The 27,783-nt window shown below is 45.7% G+C and overlaps 1 protein-coding gene across 3 annotated transcripts in view; it reads left to right on the plus strand.

The window, feature by feature from the left end:
* The first annotated feature begins 962 nt into the window (after positions 1-962).
* Positions 963-27,783, plus strand: part of EPN2 (epsin 2) — a 44,447-nt gene continuing 17,626 nt past the window's right edge. The window contains exons 1-2 of one of the 3 annotated variants that reach the window (XM_080556060.1): positions 963-1,766; positions 20,570-21,343. In XM_080556060.1, coding sequence (XP_080412186.1) covers positions 20,749-21,343 — 595 coding nt within the window. In that variant the 5' untranslated portion in view covers positions 963-1,766; positions 20,570-20,748. Of the gene's footprint in view, positions 1,767-2,131; positions 2,215-20,569; positions 21,344-27,783 lie in introns of those variants that run through there. The other 2 variants (XM_080556062.1, XM_080556061.1) reach the window with 2 other exon arrangements.

Consider the following 27,783-nt stretch of genomic DNA (forward strand, 5'->3'; position numbering starts at 1 on the left):
GAGCTTTTTTCTTGTTCTTTAGAGCTGTCAGCACCTAATCATTAGGATTAATGAACACGCACAGAAACATTAGGTTTCCACCATTGCTGCTTTTTCTAAAGACAAAAAGGGAGAAGTATTCTTTCAGCTCCTGCTGATAGCGTCAGATGCTTGCAGATGCTTTATTTTTTCACCCCGAATTTCATTCTGCTTAGCTCTCCTAGCTCAAGGTTAACAGCTAAGCCACTATTGCAGCTAGCTGCAGAAGACTTGGCTTCCCAGCTACCAGATGGTATTCAAAGCATTTGGACTTGCAGCATTTCTAAAACAAGTTCCTTTTAATGCAGCTTACTCTGCTTTGCTGCAGTCCATGTTCTTCAGTATTTAAACCTCGATCCTTCTCAGATTGAGGTCAGTGGGAATTTTGCTACCAGCTCCGAGGGAAGAAGGGCTGGGCTGTAAGTTTGGAGTGCGTGGCCTGGCCTTCCTCTCATTTGAAAAGCACAGCCTTATGCGCTGGATTCTGCTCTGTTTCCCTTTGTCTTATTGTGCTTTAATAAGGCAAGATTCCTCAGGAATTTGGGTTTTAAATGACCAGTAGTGCTACCTGGAGCCAGCCGCGCTAATATGAGTCCTGCTAGCCAGCTTCCCTCCTGACCTGCACCGACCCTCGCTGTCTCCAGAACAGCCACGTCCCGTTTCCTCGAATTGTCTCACGGTTTTATGATGGGAACAAACACTCAGAGAACCACGAGGAGACCTCTCCCAACCTATGATCCGGGGCACTGCTTTGGTCATTGCTCCCAAATGAAAAGAAGGCGAGCTGCAGACTGCCCGGCTCCTCCTGCCACGCTCCCACCACCGCAGCGCAGCTCCCCTTGGCGTGACCACCGAGGTCTTCCTGCAGCTCCGTTAACACACACTCCCCACCGCCACCCAGAATCATCCCTAAATGCCAAAATGCCTTTTTTTTTCATCCCATCGTGAGGGGGGATGACCCAGAAGTGTCCCTAAATGCCAAAGTGCCATCCTTTTGCATCCCATGAGGGGGGATGACCCAGAAGTGTCCCTAAATGCCAAAACGCCATCGTTTTGCATCCCAACCTGAGGGGGAATGACCCAGAAGCATCCCTAAATGCCAAAGTGCCATTATTTTGCACCTCATCGTGAGGGGGGCACGACCCAGAACCATCCCTAAATGCCCAAATGCCATCATTTTGCACCCCATCCTGAGGGGGGGGGGACGAGGGGAGCGCGGTGCCCCAGGGGCGGCGGGCAGCGATGGCGGTCCCTCGGGGGCCCGGCCGCCTCCTGAGGAGAAGGAAATGTCCGCCCTCGGGGCAGGGGGGTCGCGGCCTGAGGGCGGGCCGGGCCGGGCCGTGAGGAGAGGGCGCTGCGGGGCGGCCCGCCATGGCCGGCTGAGGGGAGAGGAGGGCGATGAAGGAGAGGAGCGTGAGGAAGTAGAGGCCCCACAGCAGGCAGCGGGGACCTGCAGCGCAGCCCCTACCCCTCTCATTTATCCCCTTTCCCCTTCCCCCGCTCCTCTCCCCGCCGCGCCCGGCCCGGTGCCGCGCCTCGGGGCCGCGCTCGGCCGCCGGTTCCGCCTCCTCCGCCGCCCCCCCCACCCCCCCGGCCGCCGCCATGTTGGATGGTGCGTGTGGGTGTCAAACCCAGCCAGAGGCGGCGGCGGCGGTGGTGGCGGCGGCCGGGCACCGGGACATCGCGACACCGCCACATCGCGACACCGCAGCCCCTTCCCCGCTCCCCCCCTCAGCACGCAGCGCCAGGTCAGTGCGGGAGCCGCGGGGTGCGCGCGGGGGGCGGCGGAGGAAGCCCCCCGTTTTTCCTCCCCTCCTCTCCCACCCCTCCGTTTCCCCCCTCTCCCCGGAGCCTTCTCCCCTTCAGCCGCGGGGAACCGGGGCTGGGGGGTGGGTTGGGGTGCGGGCAGGGCCCCCCCCACCCCCTCTCTCAGGGGCTGCGGGGCCTCCCCGCGGCGGGGAGCGGGGCCCGGCGGCGGGGTTAGGGCCGGGCCGGGCCCTGCCGGGGGGTGGGCGGCTGGGGAGGGGCCCGTCCGTCCGTCCGGGGGTCTCCGGGGGGGGGTGGCGGCGGCGCTGGCAGCCCCCCGCGGGGCCGGGGCGGCCTTTGTTGTCTCCATTAGGTCGCTAGCAACAGTTCCTGGCCATCATGGCAGCCCCGGCTGCGAGCAGGAGGCACTGCCAGGAGCTGCCGGGAAAGGTGACTGCGCCCCGGGGCCGCCCCCGGGCCGGGAACGCTGTGGGGGAACCGTTGGGGGGGGGGGGGGACCGACCCCAAAACCCCCAGACCCCAAAAACCCCGACCCCCCAAGACCCAGCCCTCGGCCCCGCAGCCCCCTGAGGGGCGCCGAGCCCGGGTTCACCAACGCATGCGGAATGCTGCTCTCATGTATTTTATTTTTTTAAATCCATTTGAGATTTTCCTTTTTTTTCTTTTTTTTTTTTTTCCCTTCTTAACGCCCTGCCCGCGCTAGATCCGATGCTACGGATCGGTCTCGAGCACTTAGCGTGCCGTATTAATCGGTATCGCAGCTGTGAATTGTATTTGCACGGGGATTATTGCAGGCTGCCAACAATGAGCCGTGCCGATTTTAAAGCTGCGAGGCGTATCGATAGCAGATATTTGGTCTCGATTTTATTTGGCCAAGGGGCGTGTAACGCTCCCCCCCCCCCCAACCCCCTTTCCCCTTCCTTATCGCTGATCTGGAGAGAGCTGAGTTGTATTTAAAATCCCCACGAATTGGACGTGCTGCTTTTTGGTATTTTTTTTTTTTCTAAGCAAATGCCCCGAATCCTACGTTTTCACCGGGAGATACAGAGTACTTGTTCTGACTGCTAAGCCATGTTGCGGGTGTTGCAGGCTGTGGAGACTGACTTTAGGAGTTCAAAATGCAAATCAGGCCACAAGGTTCAGTTTTATTATTCTCTCCACTGTAATACATATTTTATGGTAATATGGAACTCTTGCATAATTCCGTATTGCTGTGTTTTATGCAAGACAAGGTCAGAGAAAACTGGATTGCTAAGGTTTAAAATACAAGATGTTAGAGCGATTTTTAATTAAAATACAAATACATCATAACGATATCTTCAGCAAAATAGGGCCTGTTTAGGAAGTGCTTCTAAATATGTTTGTCTTGGCTGATTCCCAGATACATTATTTCCAAAGAGGCTCACGTATAGTGTTTCATTGTGAAGAATCACAACTTCTGATAAATTTTCTCTTGCAAACTCGGGGTCACGGTAAACTAGCTAGACAGAGTTTTAAAGATAATCTGCCGTATATTAAATATTTAACCACGTTATCAAAAATTACCGAGTACAAATTAACCATGAGTGTGCATTCCTGAAGACGGATTCTGATAAGGCTGAGCTGACGGCAAGTTATACTTCAGGAAGTTTGACTTGCTGCTGCTGATTGCAACTTCCTTGATGTCATAAAGCAACTATGCGGCATCATCCTGCCGTGACGACGGTTCTCCTACGCGGCAGCCTGGGTTAGCAGGCTTCTCTGTGTGCTGACAGCTGAAAAATAACGCCCGCCTTTAAGAAATGAAGATTCTTGCAGGCTGGACCTCTCTGTTTAGGAAGAAGGGAAAAAAAAAAAAAGAGGAAAAAAAAAAAAGACCTGTTCCTTAGGTAGGAGGTGGATAGCTTTGGGTGATAATTGGGAAATAAAAGGCTTATCTAGAAGTTGCCTTGTTGTCCTGTACTAGTAGGAGAGCCCTGATCTGAGCCCTGGCTGTCAGGTGCCCCGGATGGTAGTGCTCGTGGTGTTTTTCACGTCCATTATTCTTACAGTCACTTTTAATGAATAGTTGACAAACATCTGATGTCCAGTGCAAGCTGTATAATGCAATGAGCGTAAATGAATTGTGCTTGTACTGACCGCATCGTTATTTACATAACTGGTTAATCATGCTAATTTCATTCCAGCTGTCAGACGTTTGATTGCTTTAAAACTTGGAGCTTTTGAGAAGCCTCAAATCTTGGATCGCTGCTGTAAAATGCCAAAGGCCTAATTTGTTACTTCATAAAAATGCTGGTAGTCTTGCTGGGTAGAGAAATTGGTGCTTTTTTTTTTTTAAGGAATCATTAGATTTTAATCTGTCTTAGGAGAAATAACATTACCGAATAGCTATGATATTCGTGATGTTGCTCTTCATGGGTCTCGTGTGTAGGAGGGGGAAGTGGCTATTGGTTTTGCCTGGCCGAGAAGACTGTGAGTTACTCTGAAATCTTTGTGTAATGAGTGGTACTCAGGAAACAACTTCCTAGCCTTCCAGTGCCATATTTGCAGCTTGCTGAATTGTCTCTTGGGATCTTGCTAATAGAAAATGAAAGGTGTCTGGTTTGTATGAATGCCTGTAATGTTCTTTTCCCCACTTTGCCTTGCTCTGATCTGTGCAGGGAAAGTATCGAAACGTACTAGTGTCCTGCTGTCTTAAGTGCTTCAAAGAGCAGCGGTTTTTTGTGTATTTCAGTAGCCTAGCTGCTCATTAAGAAAGCATGAGACGCCGTGGAGGAGAACAACATGCGTGCTGTCCTTTAGAATAAAACCTCCTAGTTCTAATTGTAGGTCTGCTAGCATTGCCATACGTCAATTTGGTTGCATACTGCTACGTGCTGAATAGCAGACCTTACAAAAAATCGCAGCATTAATCAGTCTTGATGGCTGGGATAGGATTGCTTTCCTATTCTGTGGGGTGAAAAATAAATTTAGAATGCTTGTATAACAGAATAAGTGAACTCCCAGGCCGTAAGCTGCAGGATGAATCTAAAACTATGTGGCCGTAGCAGTTGAGCCTCTTGAGGGGTGATGCGGGAGGCAGAAATTTGTAGAAAGTTGTTATTGGCTTATTTAACGTCTTGCAAATGACATTTTGGCTTGGGTTTTCAAGTGTGGGGTATGATTTTTTTGAAGGTGGTCTAAGCTGTTGATGAGGCAAAGTAGCTTGCAAGCGATCAGAAGTTGGATTTAGTTTCTGAGGAGAGGGAAAATTAAATTGCTGAGGCTGAGTGCCATCAAACTGTACTGCACATGTTCGGAGTTACCACGTGAAGTTAGATGCATGTAAATATCTCAGACTGGAGTTTGTGTGAATGATTATACTAATGAGAAAATTAATATTGAAGTATTTTTGTGTTTTCTAGCCCCAATACCATCGCATTTTTATATGGAAATACTCAATTTTTTTCATTTTGGTAAGACTATATTTAGTGAAATGCTTTTCTTCAGTATAGGTAATTATTAGCCCAAATATTTTGGTGTAGCTGCCAAAACCGAACTTAAAAATTGATCCCAGCCCCAACGCCCTGCGCGGCGTTAATTGTTACTGGTGTGTCTATCTGTTCTCATGTCACCCGGGGCTGTTAACATAAATGCCTCTATCTCGTTCCTCGCCTAGCTCGCGTTCAAGGTCAGACGTGGTCCGTTCACGCTGCTTACGCCGTGGCTGCACAGTGACTTGAAAAAGCCGGCTCTTTCCAGGTGGGGAAACACGAGCAGGGCGCGGAGCAGAGCCTAGCGCCGGCAGGTCCCCGCTGGCAGCGTGAGCACAGCTGGCTCCAGCCGCACGGCTGGGGGAAGCCAGTCCCGGCCCAGGGCTGGCAGCATCTCGGCCTCGCAGGCTCTCCTTATCTTGGCTTTATGGTGGAGGTGGCTGGGTAAAGTTCTCAAAAATCTCGGACTCAGGAGTTTTGTTGTCCTGTTGCGTGCGGTTTATTTTCGTTTCATTTCATGTTTTTCCTTCCACGGTCAGGAACGTAGGTCCCCGAACTGCCTAAAGTAATTAGCGGAAATTCTTGCGTGAGCTCTCTTCTGATATATGCGGTTCTCTTCCACGGCGTTGGCTGCTCCCGTCTTTCCTCCAAGTGCTGTTTTATTAATGTAGTCTACAGTTGCTGAGTCTTCAGTCATGTAACTGTGTAATAAATACCAAATTTACAAGGCATGAAAAGCAGAATGGATTCGGAGGGTGGCTTAGACGGGAGAACGCTTGAATGCTGTCTGCTTCTCTAGAAATGGTACAAACCTGTCTTTTGTCTTCTCTATCTCCCCCTCTATCTCCACGTGCTTTCTTGCCACCATAATTACCTTGCACTTTGCACACATATGCATCTATTTTAGTGCCTATTTAAATAGCAGTCCCAGTTCCTGTCTCCAGTAGGGTCATATACATGTTTCCCATGGCTCAGATTTGATCACCTTTAGACCCAGTGTTTTCGTGTGTGTTTCTTTTCCAATGGAATTTTCTGTTCTTACTCCTTACAGTAAAACATTAATCTGTGAATCACTTGCTTTTTTTAGTCTTACAATGCATCATTTAACATTTTTTTTTTTCAAATTAAGCCATACCAATCCTTTTTTTGAATCTTCAAGTTGTTTAAAAACATTCTGGGAACCTTACCTGGAGATGTTTTACGTCTGTTCCACGAGACAGATCAGAAGACCAGCTTGCCTTGGTGGTTGTTCCGTGTAGCCATAGCTAAACCCGCGGCCACTTTCTTGGCCTGTTTTTCCCGAAGTGACTACTTAAGGACAGGCAGCGCGGTCTGAGGATCGTGGACAAAATGCCACGTCCGTTTCCTTGGAGAAATTCAACAGCCAAACTTTGAGTTCACCTCACTTGGGAAGACGTTCCTGCAGTTTTGAAGATGTCACTTACGTAACGCAACGTCTCCTAAAAATCAGGCCGGTGGCTTTCATTATTTAAGAAGCAGAGACAGAAGCGGAGTGAGCTCTGTACTCTGTGTTGGTCTCTTTGGTCTGGTTGAGTTCTGCCACGGTGAAATCCCCCAATGTACGTCGTGCCCATGCTAGTTAGAACTACAAGCGTGGGTGACAGAGGTGCTAATGATGCTAGGGATGCTCTGTTGTTTTTTTTTTTCTCTTTACTTGGTTTGAAATCATATTAATTTCTAGCTTTAACATCAATTTGGTAGTTTCTGAACCTTTACAAGGGCAACGGTCTTTTCATAGCTTTGCTAGAACAAAGACATTTTAAGAATCTTAATAGAGAATCGTATAATCTTATTACAACTGCTCCTGACTGTTTAAATCACTTCCTTGTACTTAAATAACAATCTGTCACCAGCTATTTCTTGATTGTATTTTTTGTCAGATGCAATTTATCCCCCTCTGTGTTTTTGTTATGTATTTTTTTTTCTGATTGTGCAACCCTTAGGTTGGCAAGCAATTTCTTTCTCAAACAGTTCTTCTGACTTCATTGGGACTAATCGCATGAGTAATTGCTCACTGGTGTAAGGGTTGTGCGGTTCACAAATAAGACCTTTGTTTGTTGGACCTCACGGACAAAAAACCCACTAAAATAATTGGTATATGGTTCTGATATTCCTTAGGGAAAGGCAAAACAAAGTATTTTTAAAGGCAACTTCCTCCCCTGAGACAGAAGTATGAAAGATTCCCTTAAACATCTTTGCTTGCAGATGGGAAATGTGTACTCGAGTGGCCAGTTGCGTGTTGCTAACTGGGTGAACTGGCCCAAGCGATGGTTTGGTTTGGCCATTCTCCTGATGATTGTTACTCTTTTTGAGCAGTGAGGATTTTCTCAGCCAATTCTGTTGACCCAGTTGCTGGTGCTGCTGCCTTTCCACTAAGATTCAGCTCTGGACAAGGGAGGAGGCTTGCGACAATAGCAGTAAGACATAGATTTTCGATCAAGCCTAATAAAATCAGCAAAAATTTAAGATCGTTAATGAATCCTCATCCTTCACTTCTGGGTAGAACTGTTTTAATGTGCCTGCCCATCCTCTGATTGATGGCCAAGCAGAAGGTACTCTGTCATGTGCTATGTGTAAAGGAAAGCACTCGAATTATTATTTGAAAAACTTCAACGTTTTTAATTATTCAGTTAGCTAATTAATCAGCGGAACGCTTTCCAGTTTGTGACATTGCTGGAGACTGAACAGTAATGGCAGTTTAGAGAGAGATCCCGAATCGTGCATTTCCAGCAGCTTGCAGATCCAGGGAAGATCTGGTGAAGCTTTAAAACGCTCGTACCCAGGTATTTATTTCATCGTTTGATAAAAACCTCTGTGTATAATAACCATTTGAAAGCATAAGACTTGCATCTGTTATCTCATGAAATATTTGCTTTCCAAGCAAATACTGGCTTATTGCATGGTTTTATTGTAATGATTACTTCTTGCAGTATTTTTATTATTATTTTTAAAGGGCTTGAAATGGTTGTTAGCGATGAGAAGTGTTACTATTCCTTTGCTGCTGTTGCTGAGCAGGCTTCGTGCAAGTTAAACTTTGTCTACTGATTTGGGAGAGCGTTTCTCAGAAAGTAAAGATAATGCCTCGGTTGGAATGCTTTTAGATAAACAGCGTAGGTGACACCAAGTGCTTTTCTTGTTAGAGATATGCAAAGAGAGTTCAGAAATCAATATTTAATATTGCAGTTGTAGTTTTTGAGAATCTCTACAATATTCTGTATATTCTTAAAGCCGAAATTTTTATGTGCTACTCAGAAGAACAGGAAGACTGTCACTGCATTGGACTGTAATTACGCAGCCCATTTTTTGTTACTTTTTCAGCAAGACAACTGCTTTCTGATGATTTTTTTAAAAAGATTGTTACCTGGGTGACCCGTCTAAAAAATACTTGTGTTTGTATGTTTACTGGCTCTCTCTAGGGAAGATTTAATAAGGAAGTAAAGTACAGGAGTGTTTATAATAGTTTTTATTTGGTTTTCAGAATTCTTAAATTTTAGGGAAACCGAAGAATGAATGCTTCTGTGACAGCAAAATCACTTGAAACTTTTCTCGCAGAGAAGCACTGAGGTATATCCTCAAAGGATGCGAGGGTTTTTTTTCAGTCTGCAGAACTGCTTAAGTGTTGCATTTAAGATTTACAAATCGCTGACCCCTTTGTGGAACACGGAGACAGTCTGAAACGTCTGGCTTTGGTACGTTTGACTACCTAGTGAGTAATCTCCTTTTGCCTAGCCGGCTGGTTTGAGCACACTGCGTAGTATACTTGACATTTTTGTGTCTATCTTCCAGCTTACAGAGCCTGCTTATTTTTAATTTCACAGTAACTCGAATATATGATGCCTCCGAGAGGGTGTTTACGTGTGCGTTAAAAGGCGCAACGTGGCACGTGTCTACCTGCAGCTGTGTAATGCCGAGAGGTGCTCGTGGGGGTAACTGCGCTTACGTTGCAGGCTGCTGAGCCGGTGAAGACGTAAGGAACGGCAGGACTGTTCTGTGGGCTGTCTTCAGCAGCCTGGTTTTAGTACGCTTCCTGGGGGGTTTCTGTTCTGCAGCTTATGGCTCAGATCAAGCAGAGGAGGTAAGCGTGTGCTTCGCTTGGAACGTACGAGGGGTCTCTCGATGTGGGGCTGGTCACTTACTTGCTGACTACGGCCTGTTGGTTTTTGTAGGGTGAGCTTTCCAGGTGTAAATGAAAGAAGCAGGCGTGAACATCCCGAATTCAGAAGTGTCTCTGCTACGTACGTGCCAGCACCAAATTGTGTCTGGGTGCCTTGGGACGGAGCCAGATTTTTCATGGCTTGGGTGGTTTTTTTTGGTCAGCTTGGATAGCGTATGTAATGTAGCGCCTTTTCCTGTCTCCGGGAATGCTGATTTTCAGCTTTATTTTACAAAGGGATTTCTTTTTTTTTCTAATTCAGAAGAAAAATGAACTCTAACGGTGGAGGGTCAGTGCTTGATTGTCCTTTCTCTTAGCTCGTGCTTTACAGACAGGCTTAAATCCGCCACCAGGACTGACTTTGTTTTCCCTCCAGAGCACAGCGGGTGGCGGTGGCAGGCAGGTGGGACCCGGAGGTAGCGCTGTGACTTCGGGGATGCTGCGCTCCGGGTAGGGGCAGGAGGGAAGCACGCTGCTGTCACCTGCCTCCGGGTTATCTCACGGGGAGCTTTCACCACGAAGCAAACTGGTGAATTACATCTGTTTCTATATACGTGTGGGTCTGCAGACGTGTGTATAAACCGGACCTCGAGCTGATCAAATTTATAATGGCGATGCTGCTGGCGCAAGCAAAGCCTTGCAATTAAGAACACCTCCAGCGCCCATCAAATGCGCTAAACAGACGTGCCTTTAAATGCCTCGAGCCTCGTGCTCCCTGAAACCAGGCTTGTGTTTTGTCACAACTGCTGTTTTAGCTGCTTTAGTAAAATACGGTGACTTTCCCATTTTCTCCTTTCATGGGAAACCAGAGTAAAAGAGAATTAAGCACCGCCTGCTGCTTGCATGCTAAACAGATGCAAATGAGAGTCCCCTCCCTCGCCATTACACCCTCCCTCCTTACGGGTTGCCACATTGTTTTGATGAAAGCAGTTCCATTGCCAACTCCCAGCCCAGAGGGCAGGTGAGAGGAAAAAATCCCTGATTACAGCGCAGTGATTAACATATCTTTTTGAGTTTGTAATGTCATCGTTTTTGCAGAAAACAAGGTTCCAGGAGCTTCAGAGAGCAGAGGGTTGTCAGAAAGGCAAACATCAAAGTGGAAAGAAGAGAGTTTATTTAAAATACAGTAGAAAGACTTAAAGCATTCATGCTAACCTATGAGAGCTATTAAAAATTTTAAAAAAAAAAGCCTTTGAAGCTAAGCATTAAAGATTTAATAGTATTAATTGAATTAAGCCGTGGGAGTTAAGGATATGTAGACACATGTGTGAGTGTATGTATTCGAAGACATTGTCTGTGTTAAGGAAGCTGAGTTACTGAGTGTTGAATTAATTGTACTCGGTTTATAAAGGCTACCTTAACAAAACACTTCTTATTCTTGGACTTAATTAGAGTAGATACCCTTATAACTGAAAGTGTAAACAACAGTGCAATATACTCACGATCATTTTAAAACCTGCTGTGAGGCAGAGACGACCAGACTTGGCATACCTGAACAAGGCAAAACAAGCAAGGTAGTTTCTAATGCACAGTTTGAATGTCATTTTGTTCCTTTATATTAGTAAGTCTGTTTTTTCTTTTTTTTCCCTTTTTAAAAAAAGAATAAATACCTTTTCCTTTCACTTGTGAGAACGATAACATAATACTCTTGTACTCAACAATAATAGGGTTCTTCTTACCCCCGTGATACCCTGCCTGTAGTCCTAGCCACAGGAATGGGCTTTTTTTTTTTTGGTAGTTGTACTTTCATGTTTGTCAGTAATGTATTTTCTCCAAAGATCAACTGATCCTGGGAGCTGTTACCTTTCTTACGTTCAGAACTTAGCACTGTTGGGAAGACTTCTAGCTGCAGGGAGAAGGTGGTCCCTCCATAGCTTTGTAAACAGATAACAAAGAAAAACCCGAGTCAAGTCTGTGGTGCTCTAACAATTCCAGTAGCCTGGTGTCGAGGGAACAATATGTCTTCTGGTTTTATTTATTTATTTTTTTCTTTACAAACTGAAAACTCAGCTTCAGACTTACCCGACTTCAGCGTTAACAAGCAGGGGAAAGCCAGGTCCGTGTGTCGTTTGCAGAAAAATGAGCATTGAAGGCTTCTCTCAAGAGTACAGGTGGCCTGGCTGAGGAAGCTGATGTCTGGAGGGGAACACCAGCAGCGCCAGTGGACAGGATTTGATTGGCATGGAAATACTGGTGTGTAGAGACACTACCAACCTCGTCAAGAGGGGTAACGAAATCGAGGGTGATCCTAATGCATTCAGTTTTCCTCCTTCAGGAAGATGGTTGCTGACAGCGTAAGGCGGGTTGTTTGAGCTCTTCTTGCGGCAAATGTAGTTACTAAATGATTCAGCATGATGCTGTACCCACGCGTTTTAGCAGTATTGATGAATTCATTACCCTTCTGTGAGCTGATGGATGTTAATGGGCTAGAATTTCTGTGCATTTGGACTAGATGGAATGCGCTTGGAAAAAAAAAAAGAGAAAATGGAGTGGGTGAGTTTTTAAGTCACTTTCTTGTTCTGTTTATAAATCTAAAGAGAGTGCTTTTAATAATTTGCATTAAAAAAGTGGTGAAAAGAACAATCCACAGGGCGATGCAGGCACTATGGGCTATACAGACAGTAGTATTACACTGTAGTTTGCTTAAAAAAAAAAGTCTCAAGCTATAATCAGCTGTGTCAGAACTATCAGAGGCTGGAGTTTTGGATTACATGCGATAGGTGTTGTCCTCTGCCTTTCGGACTCCTCACAGGGTGTGTGGAGTCCTGCTGACACGTACAGAATTGCTGGATGCGGACTATCAAAGCGAAGAGCCTATAACATGTTCTCTGCAAGAGCTAACGGCAAGAAAGTGACCTTTAATAATGAAACAGGCGCAGATGCTTTTTAGTAACAAGTCTTTGTCATCCTCTTTGAGAAGAGCAAGCTAATTCCCCCTCAGACAATTTTCCATCTAAATGTCCAGAGCAGATAGGAGAGTAGGTAGAATATTGATGCTGAAGGATGGGTTCAGAAACCTTGAGGAATCGTTACAACAGCTGGAAATCGGTGCATATGTGCATGGGAGAATGTGGGATTCACTGCTATCTTCAAACCGGATTTTTTTTTCCTAATTCCACAATAACCAACAAAATAAAGATAATAAGTATTTGCATTTGGGAATAGGATGATCCTTATTGATGTATGAACGAAGCAAGTAGAAAGTATCGTAACAAGGAAAAATCAAGTGAGTTGATTTTATTATTTTGTCTTTTAGTCATTCACTTCCATCAAAGATGCACTTAGAGCTCAGTCAGGAACTGAGGTAGTGCAGAAGCAGAGCAAAACGACTGGCGGTGCTTGCAAGTGCTGCTCCTTGGGAAGTCCAACCCAGCTAAATCCAGGCTGCTGCCGCTGGGCTCGCTGCGCCCGCTCCTCTGGCTGCACGTGCTCTCTGCCGGGCAGGGCTCTTGGGGTGGGATTGCTTTTCCTGCTCTGGTGGCGATGCTAGGAACATTAGTCAGCTCCGGTAGGAAGACAGGGTGGAGGTAGGGTTATTTGAAACGTATTTTGGCAACTTGAGTGGTGAGTACAGTACGAAAAGATTAGGAGGAATAAGAGGGAAAGATGGACTAACGTTAGGGGACAGACAGCTGAAATCAGTCTGTAAGAAGGGCAGGACCCAGGTTTTAACATGTTGGCCAATTCTGGAAAACTAGAGGACAATTTTCTATGGCTGTCTTCAGCTCTAAACAAAATGAGCGAGTCTTGCTGTTAGGAGCAGCTAGGTGGTACAGGAGATTTCCCAGAAAATCCACCGTTTGCAGTTCTTACGGTTGTTACCTGTTGAAGGCAAGTCCCAGGATTAAACTCGTTGTTGCCAGCAATTTGGGCTTCAAGGCGCAGCTTTACATTTCGCCTCGTGAAATGTGACCGTAGATTGCTGTTGAAATTAATGTTACTTCCCTTATTTGTACTTCAAAGGAGTTAGAGTGACCTTGGCATTAATCGGTTGGGTGACCCGATCTGCCAGAAAACCCAGCTGGGCCGATGCGCTCCCTGAGCCCATTCACACCGTCTGCAGCAGTGGCGCGAGGGGCAGAGGTGGCTTGGGGCAGGACGGCAGCTTCCAGGAGCCGTGCTCAGCCTGCACCACGTCCTCAGCTCTCCGTGAGCTCGGCTGCTGACAGCACAGCCCAACCAAGCCCCTTAGTTTTGGCCAGAAAGCTCCTACGGCAGCACGCACGGAGGATTTTAGGATGCAAGTTTGCCACTTTTGAATTTCCTACCAGGTTGATTAGTGGTGAGCACACACCTGCACGTAGCTTAATCTATGAAGACTGAAGTAACCTCACGTTCGTTGTCACCAGTTAAGTTACAGTTGAATTAAGACCCTGGGTTGGTGTTTCAAGTTGAGTGTGCGAGTAGGGTGAGTGGGAGGGATGGCACTAGAAGTTGCACGCTGTGAATGGGCGTTGATGAACGTAAGATATTAAGATATTAAAGATATTTAAGAAATTAAATCAACCACCTGTTTCTTTACAGGCTTGTAGTTTGTGTTAGCAGCCTGTGCACTTAACAATTTTAATTGGAGAAAAAAAAATGTGTCTTGGACATACAAACAGGGGTTTGCATCTCTCGCTGTCCTTTGAACAGTTTTTTTCATCAGAAATTTGTGTTGCAAGGTACAAGTATTAATTAGTGTCTCGGCTTCGAGCAGTGGTAACGCGGGGAGTTAAACTGATGTTTTTCCCTGCTCTGTGTCATGATGAGCATTTGCCTTTGGCCTATTGAATTTATTAATGTGGTTGCACGGCTGTGGTGTGTGGGTGGATAGGAGAAACTGCTCATGGTGACGTCTGCTTCGTAGTAATAAAGTGCAAGCTGAATGGAGTTAATGAAATCTTTGTGTAATTGTAAGCAGCGAGTACCTTCTCAAAATACCAGGTCTGATGGGTGAGCACAAACACGTAAGATTACAGTTGTTCTCGTCAGTTGAATCTTAAAATTGCAGGAGTACAAAATGTTAGCTACGCGCTCAGTTCTCACACGATTGCTTTCAGATTGGAGTATTTGCATCTCCTCTGGTGTTGGAGCTGATCTGTCAGGGCTCTGAGCTGCTGGAAGAGAAGATAGGATGGCTTTGGCAGTCCCCTGTCACCCACTGAGCAGCCTAAGAGTCGAGGCTGGACTTTTCTAATCAGTAATAGTCTACGGCACAGCCTCTGGCAAGGATATCGGTTATCTTGCTCCTTTATTCCAAAAGGAAAACGTGAAAAGAGAGAAGTGTCTCCCACTGTCTTTAATTCAGTTGAAAATGCGACTCGACATACCTGGTGGTACACTGAGTTTATTTCAAATTGTTACTTCTTATTTTAAGGCATGCATTGGGTGATTTTTTTTCTCCTCTATTACTGAGAATGAAAGATGAAGTGCTTTCATTCAAGTAGGTAATCCCCAGAGAACAAATTCCTTTGGAGAGTTCGGGTAGGTATTTTCGCTGCTGTGTTGGATTAATTTGCATTTAGAATTTCTGGTTCAGTGCGCAGTGGCTTGACCTTGTGCTGTTTTGTAATTCTGCAATATTCTCATACTTATTACACACCCAGCGCTCGCTGTATCGCTACCGAAAAATAAACAGCGATCTGCTGCATAAAATGCAGCTAGCACTGTCGGTGACACTTGACCTAGCCAGAGAAGGAGGAATGTGTTATTTTTAAAGAGCTGTTGTCGAAGCTTGTAATCCTAAAATTAGACCTCCAGCGCAGGTCGGATTTGGATCGTTTGCCCTGATCTGCATGACTCTTACCGAAGCTCTCCCTGCTCGCAGCGCTTCGGAGCATCTCCCACGCTGCCGGCAATTCCAGCTGTGCCACGGGCTGCCAGGGTGCCTGGAGCTGCCAAATTCACAGCACCGGCAGCCACCTGGGCAGGTCCTGCTTCTGGTAGCTCTGCTCGGCTGTGCGGGTGAGTCGCTGGATTTCTGCCCCGTGCCCCCTTTCTGTAGGCTGAGCAAGGAGCTGAGCTCCCCGCCGAGCTCTAATCCTGCGCTCCTGATTTAAATAGACGCGTAGTAGGGAAAGGTGGTAGGGATAAAAGGCAAATTTGTGTCCGTAAATCTGCTTTACGGCGAAGTGGCCATGCAGGCAGGACTGAGTTTCTCTCTGTGGGTCTGAGGCATGGCTGTAAAATCAGCGCAGAATCAAACCTCGGCGTTGATGACCGTGCCCAGATTTGAAGGAGGGTATCTTTCAGCGGTAACTCTTCATTTAAAGAAATCGTTTGGCCACCTGCTGTCTGTGAAAGCTGACCTTGTTCTCTCATTTGTAAAAGAGGGTGGAAAGCTTCCAAAACTTTTAATTTTGAGCCATTTCCTCTTCTCAGAAATTAACCGAGGAGGACAAGCGTTTAAACTGTGTAAAATGGCAATTAAACCTTTCTTCTGGAGTTAACCCCGTTCTCCAAACCCTTTGCCAATCTATGTTTGTAATTCATTTCCTAAATAATTTTGAAGGTTAAGGAAGGGCACTGATGGTAACTTCAGCGTCTTCATTTCACTGTTTTATTCACATGAATTGCTGTTTTCTCTGCTGCACAATAGCAAGAGGGAGCTAATAAGTGTGCTACTTGTTGGCTTTTCTGCGTAGTGCCAAACTCCTTTGCTTCTCCTAGCGCTCTTCTCCAAGGCATCACAAAGTACAGTCGCCTCTCTTCCTGTCTGGAGTCGGGAACAATGTTTGCATTACAGTAGGATGTTACACCGCAGGCAGTATGATAGCCTTTTGGTCTGCAGTTGTTCTGTAAGAATTATTTATGAATAGGAAGAAAGCATGTGAAAGAATTAACTGAATTTGAAAATTTCTCTAGCGCTGTGGGATCCAGTATAGAAAAAGTGACAGCAAAGACATTTTTCCTGTTGTTATATTCCTGAATTTTAAATAAAGCCTTATGCTTCATTTGTCAATGATTCCTGGTTCCCGTTTGTGGAAAATAAAGCTCTCTAAAAGCGTTTTGGATTTGTCCGCATAACAAGCTACCATAAGAAACCTAGGGTAGGAATTCAGAGCACCAGGCAATGCGAATCCTTTCTCGTTGCCAGAAGTAGAAGTTGACTTAGTGTGACGGTTGGGGATGTGTTTGCGTGCGCGCTTTTTGCTCCTTGCAGGTGTGGTGTGAGTTTCTGTCTGTCTGGGGGAACTTCTCCCTGAGTCAGCACTGGCAGCGCTTTCCTTTAGCCCTGTTCCTTGCAGGCTGGCAAGAAGTGAGCGCTCTCCAGGCCCTGGCTTCTCCGATTTACCCTGGACCACAGGTCCCTGAGGATCGCCTGCCTCTGCCTCCCCGACATCAAGGAGAGCAGATCCCTGGCTCTTTGTGCGTGCTGGATCTTGGAGGTCAAGCATCAAGAGCATAAAGCATAGGGGTAAAGCTTCAACATGTGTTGGAACTTCCCTTGGCTGCTTCGGCGCGTCTTGGGCAGCAGAGGCTCTTGGTGGCTTTGTGGGGTTTCTGTTTCCCGTGCAGTCCTTTGAAGTCGTAGGTGGATGCAGATATCCCAGGTGGCGCTTGCCTCGTGCAGACCCGTTCGGGGCTGTTGGGGTGCTCCTTCTCGTGGTGGCCAGCAGAGTCTCTGTGTAATCGCAGTGTGAATCTCAGAGTGAAAGCTTGCAGTTATCTTTCCATGTATTCCGTGGAAAGGGGGATTTTTCAAGGCAGATTGACATCTGTGGTGACTGCCTGAAAATCACAAAAGAACAGCTAACTAACGCACATTGCAAGTCAGATTAGACATTTACTTTATATATTCTCTAATACTTAATTAAAATTTAACACGAATTTCTGGCAAACTTCTTACATGTAGTGTTAATTTTCACCCTTTTTCTTGCCCGCTTGACGTGAAAGGCTTTTCATATGTTTCTGGTCCATACCTAGCTGGCCTGTGTATATATTTACCTCCAGGCTCGAAGTGAAGGGCATTTTATCAGTGCAGACAAACCCCGGGCTGAGTTTTGCATTCCTGAGATCTGAATGGATTCTGCTGGAAGTCTGTATATAGGTGGATTTGTATGGCTGCTGCTTTGAACTAAGTTTATTAAGGACTTTGTGGCTTGGCCTCATTTCTGAGTTAGTCTCAGCAAATTAAATATGGTTTCCTCATGTAGATTTCGCTTAGTGAATTTAATCTCTTGTGAGAGAGCTGTTGAGAAGAAGTGCAGTCAAGAATTCCTCCTGTCTGCACACCGAATCTAAAAGAGCACCACGAGAATTCATCGGGATTATTCGTGGAGGGAAAAGGAAATTAGGTATTCCCCGCCAGATAACCCTTGAGAGCACAGGGGAGCTTCACTCTGTGGTCTACAGCATTGTGCGTTTCCTTTTCTATCTATTTAAAGATGACAAGTTAGTTATAAACCAGAGAAAATGTCTGAGCAGGGGGGAGAGAGCTTGGAAGGCTCGCCTAAGCCAAGCAAGACAAAAGATCTCCACCTTCCCCTCTCTGCTTAATCTTTCAAAGGCACCTGCCCGAGCTGATGGTGCTTTTCCTGCTGTTGGCCAGGGATGGTGGCGACAGTCAACGGGTCTTGCTTTCTGCTGTCTTTGCAACTCTAGCGTGAAAACTGCAAACCCGGATTTTTGCTGAAGCTGCAGGAGCATTGTGCTTCCTTGTGGTTTGTTGTGAGATGGTAATTCACCGGGGTCTCTGAAAACATCCAGACTTTCTGTGTATGGTTTTGATCATGCATTCGGAATGGATTCTCGCTTTTATGTAGGAAGGGTAGTTGGCTTTTTGATCTCTTTAACTATAATATGGGCTTGCGGACCTGCACCCTGATTGTGTGAGGGTTTAGGTTGTGATTGTGATGATTCCTTGGTTGTATTTATTCCGTTAGCCAAAGTTGGTGTCATTTAGGACTGGCACTTGTTTCCATGTACTGTAAAATTCACCTTTCTTATATCGTGTGTGATATTAAAGTGATATTTTCAAAAGCTTATGAAATTAAAGCAAGTAATGAAGCACACTTTGCTTTTTCTCTGGTCATGGGTGTACATGTAGCTGAGGCACTTAACTGTATAGTGCACTTTTAAAGGTATTTTGCGAGGCCTCTCATCCCTGGCCTTTAAAGAAACTAATTCTGGTAAGCTAAGAGTGTTTTTCGTAAATTCACAGTTGGTTAAAAGACAGGAAGCAGGATGAGGGATGAACGCTCAGTTCTCGCAGCAAAGGGCTATTTCCAGTGGCGTGTCCTGCCAGAGCTCAGTGCCCTTGCAAGTGCTCCCTTTTCCAGTTAATTTCTAGATATTGAAGTGACCAAATCAAAGCCAAGCAGTTAAATTTAAGAAGAATCCTGAATAATTGAATGGAAGGAAGAAAGACTGAGAACTGTTTGAGTGATAAAATACACGAATGGAAGTGTAAGGGAGGCACGGAGAGACGACAGGGTTGGTTGGAGACCTGCAGCAGCTTCCAAAAACTAAACCTCAGAGCTCAGGGGATGTCCAGTTTCCACAAAACCATGAGTGGCATAAAGAAACCGAAGGTGACTTGTTCTTAAAAAGCGTGCCCCCAGTCTACAACACGGGGAACAAACATCCAGGTCCACCACGACGTGATGGGAGCGCTGGTTTGTGCTGGCTGAGCGCTCTGCCACGTAGCTCGCTGGGCAGGCAGTGGGATTTAAAGCAACTCCAAGAAGGGTTGGCAGAGCCTTGTAGATAAGTTACAAGTCCAGGCAACATCAATGTTCTTTTCTCATCCTCTTGACATGAGGATTTGTGTCTGAGGGCTTGATAAGACTTTTTTTTTAATTATTTACCTAGTTCAGGAGGTACCCTAACTTCAGTGGAACAATAAGCTCCCGTAGCTCATCGGGCTCATTCTGCCGTAGCTCAGCTCGCTCGGTTGCTTTCCAGGAAGGATGCGTGCCTTCGGACCGAAGAAGTCTTTGTAGAGCTGCGCGTTGTCCAACCCGACGCTTCTGCTTTCATTTTAAATGGCATGTTAATAATTTGAGGAATGATAACAGTGGTGGAGTGAAATCCGTGCTTTACTCCCCTCCCGTGTCTATTGTCAGCGATCGGGTTGTGTCTTCGGGGTGTTGGGAGAAGTTGTTAGAGGACGTGTTAAGTATGCCATCTATTAATGGGGCAAATACCAGTAGGGAATCAGCGCTTAGAGTTCAAACAAGTGGTGAATGTCAAAGACTTCTAACGATGTTAATGTAATACCAAAATCTGCCGGTTTGCTCGAGTAATGTATTCTAAAGCTTAATAGGCCTCTGTTTACTCGAAACAGTGACCTTACATAAATAACCGAAGCAAGTTTCCAGCTCCAGAGCTCGTCCTTGGGGTTTCTTGCCAGTCATTTCAGTTTTGCAGTTCCATTTTCATATAATTAAAAATTCTTCTGCGCTGTCTGAAAGACATACAGCGCAGAAATGGGGGATCTGGTGAGCGCTGTCAAATGCACAAAGGAAATGCATTTGGAAAAAAAAAAATTCCCCTCTAATCTGCTTAGCATTAAAGGTCACCTTGAGTCGGAGTGCATCGTTCCGGTGCTCCTTTCTCCTCCCTGGGCCTCGGGTGAAGGCAGAGCAGGGTTCAAGATTTCTGCCCTGCAACTGAGTGCTCTTTGCCTTTATCTGGAGCCTCAGAAATGCCTTGGTCAACGTGGAGGAAATTCACTTGGTCTCGGTACGCAGACTCCTGCAGCAGCGGTAGCAGACCACAGCTGTCAGCTCTAATGCAGTTTCCTATAAACTCTGCAAGCTAGCGTCGTGCTTTCTGTAATTAAAACTTCTAGATGGGTTTTACCTTGTCGGAAATTAAATCCGTAATTTGTTTCTTGGACTTCGTTTCTGGTTTGTTTTTCAAATTTTCCATTTGCATCAGCGCAGATATTTTCTTGATTTTTTGTCTTGTTCAGCAGCTCAGGTGTCTTTAAGCTTTGACATTTGATGTTACCTGTTTGTATGTGTAACTTCCCAGCAGTTGGTCTATCCATTCTTCTCGAGGTGAGAAGAGTAAGGGTTGGGTTTTTTTCTCAAAGTCAAATCTTCTGAAGAAATCTGGAGAGCAAATGCATCACTAACAGAATTTCTCAAAAGTGTATGTAATTGCTTTCCGCGTAGGGATAACGAAAGACGCCGCTAACGTGCTTTGTTTTGTTTTTTTTCTTACTTAGGTCATGATTTTCATTTTCTCGTGTCATTTTCTTGAAGAGAGGAAATGATTGTAGTGGAACTTCTTACAAGTAAGCCACAGATACGGAGTCTTCGTAGCTCAGAAACGTTCATAGAAGAGCAGATATAGCCCTTTTTTGTTTGTGTCCTAGCACCGCTCTGATTAAAAAGGGAAATAAAAATGACGACTTCGTCTATTAGGCGGCAGATGAAGAACATTGTGAACAATTACTCAGAGGCCGAAATAAAAGTTCGGGAAGCGACCTCAAATGACCCGTGGGGCCCCTCCAGCTCGCTGATGACTGAGATAGCAGATCTGACTTACAACGTTGTGGCCTTCTCTGAAATTATGAGCATGATCTGGAAGCGACTCAACGACCATGGCAAGAACTGGCGACACGTGTACAAGGCCCTTACGCTGTTAGATTACCTGATCAAAACTGGCTCGGAGAGAGTGGCACAGCAGTGTAAAGAGAATATTTTTGCTATCCAGACGTTGAAAGATTTCCAGTATATCGATCGCGATGGGAAAGACCAGGGCATCAACGTCAGGGAGAAATCCAAGCAGCTGGTGTCTCTGCTGAAGGACGACGAGCGACTCAAGACAGAGAGGGCCCAGGCCCTGAAGACCAAAGAACGCATGGCTCAGGTGGCCACCGGGGTGGGCAGCAACCAGATCACCTTCGGTCGAGGTTCCAGTCAGCCAAACCTCTCCACCAGCTACTCGGAGCAAGAATACGGGAAGTCTGGAGGCTCCCCGGCGTCCTACCATGGCTGTAAGTACAAGCAAACACACGCAAGATTTTTTTTTCCCACCCTTTTTTCTTTCTTTCCCACTCTTTTGAGATATTTTGCGTTCTGATTTGCCATTAGAAATGAGAGGAAATGGTGCCCTCCAGGACTGCAAGGGGCTTTTTGCAGTGGCTGCATCTTTGCAGGACTGCTCGGTGGTACGCGCTCTCTTGAAATGACTGGCTGCATGTTTGCTTTGGAGAGGATGTGAGCGGTGACGTAAATCAATTTAAAAAGCTCTTGTTTACTGTCAGTTCCCAGAGGTAGTATTGTTGAGCTGCTTTTGTGAACGTGTTCCAACGTTTGATGTGATACGTCCTCAATCTAGGAGGGAGACGGTTAATAATTTCTTTTTTGTTTCTAGTTTTAACAGGATTGCTTGAAAATTTTTTGTGTTGACATTTTTTTTTTCTTAAAATATAATTGAAGAAGAAAATAGGAATACAGAGTAATTCCTGGATCATTTTGCTAGATACTTTATGTCGCCGCTCTCTCGTTTTAGGAAGAGTATTGGTAATTAACTTCCTTTGTTGCTTACTTAGCAGTTCTTAGACTAGTAACACTTGGAATATGTCAGTGATCAAATATTTACACAATCGGCATTCGGTGTGCAAATATCAGTACCGAATTCTGTATTTCATTCCAAAAAAAAAAAGTACAGTGATGTGGGAAGAATGGATTCTTTATAGCAGTGCTTGGGGGAACTCCCTGTCATGTTAGGAGGAGGCCTGAGCTGGCACTAAATCCTTCTTAATATAAGTAATGATCTGATGAAAGCTGCTTTGGCTGAAATGTCAGTGGTTGTGGTCTAATTCTGAAGGAAAATCTTTTCTTTAACTGAATGCTTATAGTGTGTGGAGGACTGTAACAGAGCCAGTGTGGTGAATTGATTGAGCACCAGCTTTAAGAACCTCCAGTTTGTCATGTCCTGTATCCCAAAGCGCCTCTCAGATTATAAATATGTGAGCGGTGTCCGTACCCCTGTCATACGCCGATGGTTTTTGTGGAAGGCAGTAGGAAGCTAGTAGGATGAATCAAGCTAGCATGAAGAAAATCTCAGTGAAAATAAAAGCTAGAGAGAAAAGCAGGATTTTTATTTTTTTTCCCCCCAAAATGAAATGCTTTTAGGATGCGGGGTTTAAAAAAAAAGTGCGCGAAGGTTTCCAGGTATGAGAATTTGTCTGTTATTTTAACAGTGGATTAACAAACATTTTAGTTGTTTAATAACCATATTTAGATTGATTCAATATGAATTTTTAATTGATAAGTAGATTTTTATCACTGCAATAACACTTTTTTTTTCTTTTGAGGTCCGTAGGGCTCATTTGATTATCTTTAAAATTCCCTAATTAAGGAGATAGCTTGAAATATTGTTTTGTCATCAGCTGATGGACTGCAATAATAGCCGCTGAAGCACGCCGAGCACACCTTTGGTTTGTTCCACACCGATTTCTTCACCAGCTCTTGCATTAATCGGTGCGTGCAACTGCTGTTTGTCGTGTTAAACGCTGCCAGAGGCCTCCAACTATTTCTCACAGCAAGGATTGAGCAACGCAGGGCGTGTTTCTGAGTCGTTATTCCTTGGACATTTTAGGAATTTTGATGGGGGACTAGATGTCAAGAAGCGAGTTTGGTCATCCTTTCAGTGCAGAGGGTTAGGTTACTAGGAATTCGCACTTGTGTATTGCTTTGCTGCCCATCTCTGTAGGGTTGTTTCTGAGGTAATGATTTCTTAACCTTTTTTTCCTTCCTCTTCCCCCTTAAGCACGTACCTAAGAAGCTTTAGAAATCTCAGGCTTTTCTTTTCTTCCTGTAGGTGGTTCTTCTGCTAGAGACTCGCCAGTATTTAATTGTCTATTAGCAAAAACACAGATGGTTGTTAATTGTTCAGACCTGTATCTTCTGAAATTTGAATACATTTCTGGTACAGATGGTTTATTTGAGTGTAGCGAAGCAAACTAGCACCTTGCAAAAGGTGTGCAGAGCTTTGGCCTTTGTTGTAGGACGAGGAGTTTCATCAAAATCCAGCCATTTAATCCCTTACGTAAATGTAGGGTTTTCTTACACCTTTTAATGGAAAAGTTGCTTTTCAGAAGTTAGACGTTGTATCCATCATGATTTCTTTTATTCTACAGCGATATCCTTGTTTTGTGCTGAAGACGTGGGCTCAGCAGGCTACGTAGAAGGAATTACGTTACGGTTGGTTCCTGGGAAATCCTCTCCTTGCTGCAATTTCAGATGCAGTTGTTGGACTGCGTGTTCTGGTAGAATTGTCTTCCGTTCCTCTGTGCTGTCGGAGAGGAGATCAGAGGCATCTAGATTTAATTATAAAACCTTTTGCAGTCTATAGGATGAGATTTGCTTCTAAGAAAACGTACACTCAGTCTCCTGCTAAAAAGCATTTAGCATGTTCTGTTAGCATTTGAATGTAAATAAAGTTGGGGAGAGCGTAACAACCTTTCCACCAACAAAGGTAAATGAAACGTTTCGTCTCTGTGCTTTGGTATGAGCAGACTTTACTTTTGTTTCTTGTTAGACACAATGGATGGGGATTGCAGACTTCGAGAATTCGTAGCTGAATGCACTCCCCTTATTTGAAGAGATTGTTTGTGGCTACAAAACCTCCTAATTTTTTTTTTAGTACTGTCTTGCAGGAGGAAAAAAAAAATCAGAGCTGTCTGCACGTGCTTAATAGCTTGTCCAGGACAGATCACGATGGGAACAAGTAACTTCTAGTGGATAAGGTGTCAGATTTGAGCGAGGGATCTCTTCCCCCCGTCAGTTACTAAATGAGCAGTATTAGATAAGTCTGTGGACCACTTTTTGTTCACTTTCTTCAAAAATACTGAAACAGCTGCAGTGTACAGCATTGGCTGTAAATATTGCAGTGCTGTAGCAGCTGTGCTTCTCCAGCATATGTGTAGGCTTGTATCTACAGTGCATATATGATTGTTTTTGTGTTTGATGTTGAGCTAGAGGGTTTTGTCTTGGTAGGGTTGCTTGTCTTTGTATTCCAAATGATCCTTTCTGGAAAAATAAAAGCAGCACTGATAGCCTGTATAGTACGAGAGAATTCAAGGTGGAAAAAGGTCTCGAGCGATTACCATCGGCCCATACTCCACTGATGAAAAGGGATATTTTCCCTGCAAATATTTTCATCTCACATCTAACAATCCTGTGGAAAGTGAAATGGCGAAGCATGAGAGTTTTTAATAAAATCCTTCCCCCCAAAGCTTCATCTTAATGACTGTGTTGGCCCTGAAGATCTCTGTGCTGTAAAGCTTGTGTGATTCTGGGAATACATTATGGCATGTGATCATTACTGACTATTGATGTTGTCATTTGCAAAAATATTAGTATGTTTTTGCTATCGTAGTCTTACGATCTGTAAATGGAAGCCAAGAGAGATACCGCACAGATAAAAGCAAAAAGGCTTCCTCCTCCCAACCTCATCTTGGCAGCACTTTGTGACGTGCTGGGGACTGTTGGCTGTCTTCTGGCCCTAAGCTAGGGGCAATTAATGCTCAGGTTAAGAGCTATTAAAAATCCCATGACAAAATTTGTTGAAGTTATGTAGATTATTTTGGAAAACATGTAAACCGTATGGAGTTTCCTTTCAAGTTAAAGGAATATATTTGTGTGGTGCTGAAACTAACTTCGCTGGGGAGGGGAAGGAACATAAGGTCAATATTTGAAATGTTTGGGAGCAGTAGTGCCCCACCTCTGATCTGGCTTTGTGTCTAAATATTGTCTTTATACTCAACATTAGTCACCCAGGTTGGAAAACTGCAGCCTCTTGTCTCCAGCCCTCTTCCACTCGTGGCTGCGGCGATCACTTAAATAGGATTCAGCTTCCTAATATAGAGCCCTAAGTCTGCGCTGCGAGGCTGCGGCAGACCTGGGAGCACCTCCGTTAGATCTGCTGCTCTTGACCAAGTCCTCCAGTTAGTAACTCCTGCTTCGTGAGGGTTTTTCGGCAGAAGCTCACTGCCAAGGCGCTGCGGTCAGCAGCGTGGCAGGAGCGTCGCCTGTGGTCACATCTGTGGGGCGGTCGGTTGGGGTACTGGGCTCGAGCACCTGCAGCAGCCCCTAGACATGAGCACCTGGACTCGGATCACCCCGTCTTTCTCGAGCATCCTTGGGTTGAGCTGCCTGTAAGAGACAGCTCCGGGGCCGCACGGGGAGCGGTGGAGGCTGCAGCAGCTCCTCGTGGCTGGGCTGCGTAGGGGGGGGCAGCAAAATGTCAGCAAAGTCCTCTGCCAGGGGGAAGAGACTGACAGAGCCCGTTCCTCAGCACCCCTTCCCCCAGAATGAGTTTGTGTGGATGTGTTTAAGCTTCGAAGGATCCCTGGAAACTACGGGTTACACCGTTTTTGTGCTTGAAAACCCAAGTTTTAAAAGCCCTGCTCTTTCGAGAGGTTCTGTCCCGCTAGGCCCAGCCCAGGCCCAGCTGTGTTACTTCAGGCTGTGCTCATCCTCTCCTCAGGCCGTCTGCTGCTCTGGGTTTGGATTGCATCTAGAAATGCTGGCAGGGCAAGACGGGTGCGTGTTCTACTGTCCTGGTCTCCTTTACACGGACGTGGCAGCCGGAGCAAGGCACAGCTCGGTGTGATCCGATTTTCCAGGAGCGCCTTGCCCGGAGGTGGGCCGCTTGCCCGAGAAATGGGATTCGTTGTACAGACAGCTGATTTGATAAGAGGTTGCTTAAAGATGCACTGAGAGGGGCTTTTACGGATCTTGTGAAGTGCCAAGTCTGTTAACCTTGCGTGTAAAGATTTTGGGAGCAGTCTGAAGGGATGAGTTTTAGTATTTGCGGTGATGGTTCACATGAAGTTGACTCGTTGTTTAAAAGCAGCTCTGTAAAGCATCAGCGAGTTTCTGTTCCCTCGACTGTTTCAGCTTTGTCTCCCTTTTTGTTTGGAGTGGAAAATAATCGAGAGGAGTTGGCAATTCAGGTGTGACGTTACAGAAAGCTCAGGATGCTGGGTGGGCTCTTCGTTCCCTTGCAATCCGTTCGGCAGCTCTGCAGGTTGGGATCCACCTCTGGCCTTCCACCCGAGTCAGGGAACGTCTGGTGTAACGTGGAGCAATCGATCTCGATGAGCTGCCTGGCTGATTTCTGAAGTTTGAGGTGTTGCAATAGGCTGGTAGACTCCTGTGTTTGCTGCCAGGTGTCACAACTTGATTTAATCCTCTCGTTGTACTTCAGTTTTCTTGGTGCTCTGAGTAAAGGTGGGAGGTGGCATTGGTGTAACCAGGCTCCGGTAGTTGGAATAAATTACCTGAATTTATTTAGATGAGTCTATTAAGATAAGCGTAGCGATCATCTGAGAGAAAAAATACTCCTCAACTTAAATAAGCCTTCAGGATCTGTTCGGTATTAAATGAAATGTAAAAGTGCTCTGTCTGCTTCAGTGCAACTGGAAATCATGCAGCAAGGCTGATCAGCTCCACCGCGACACATTGAGAGGTGCTGTTAATTCCCATCCTGTATAGGAAAGATCTCTCTGATTTCCAGTGGGAACCTGGAAATCCGCACAATTCCTTCTAGATCAGGTAGTTTGCACATGCTGGTTCATAATTTGAGAGCTAAGACTGCCTTTTGGAAAATAGCCCATCAATATTTGAATAAGCTTTCATTTGAAGACCAACGTGTGGGATCTCCGCTTGGATCCAGAGTGGGTTGCTCTTGGTTTCTAAGATCTTACCTTGGTGGTACTCTAATTTTTCAAGTCGCACTTCGTTTTTCTCTACATTTTTTGGAAGGACCAGTGGTGTGACGAAGCCGAACAAACGTGACTAAGAACGCCTCCTGCAGGTGGTAAAGCTGGGGCTTGCTTTCTGTGGCATCACTTGGTGTGGAGAGGCAACAGAAAACCCACAACCAACAAGCACAGGCTTCTAAATAAAATTACCCAGGCTCATTTTCATGCTGGGACTGACTTTATCGTTAATGCAGACAATGACTCTGCTTTTGAGCTGCGTACTGTATACATCCTTTAATTAACCAAACCTTTGGGCGCCTCCAGAGGGCTTTTAATATAGCCAAAATACAGCAAATTACCAATAAATACGTATGAAAGACGTCATAGCCCGTACTGGAGACAGATGGTGGAGCAGAATCCTGCCTCGGTGATTATCCGAGGTTGGAAATGACTTCCCTGTGCCACTGCTCGAGCCGGGTGGGGAAGCAGCCCGGTGGCAGCCCCCGGCAGAAGCAGACGCCTCTGAGCAGCCTTGGGGGGAGCCCGGACCTCCAAATTCCCCAAGCAGCAACAAAGCGGGGCTTAGCAGGTCAGAATTGATCTATTGAGTCCCATCTTACATAAACATCTGAGTTAACTGTCATGTGCTGGGGGATAAGGGGTTCTTTGTGTGGCGGCGGTACTGTTACTAAGGCAATAACCTTTCTGCCAGATCCTCG

This window comes from Anser brachyrhynchus (genome assembly GCF_964034855.1).
Source record: "Anser brachyrhynchus genome assembly, chromosome: 15".
Lineage (NCBI taxonomy): Eukaryota > Metazoa > Chordata > Aves > Anseriformes > Anatidae > Anser > Anser brachyrhynchus.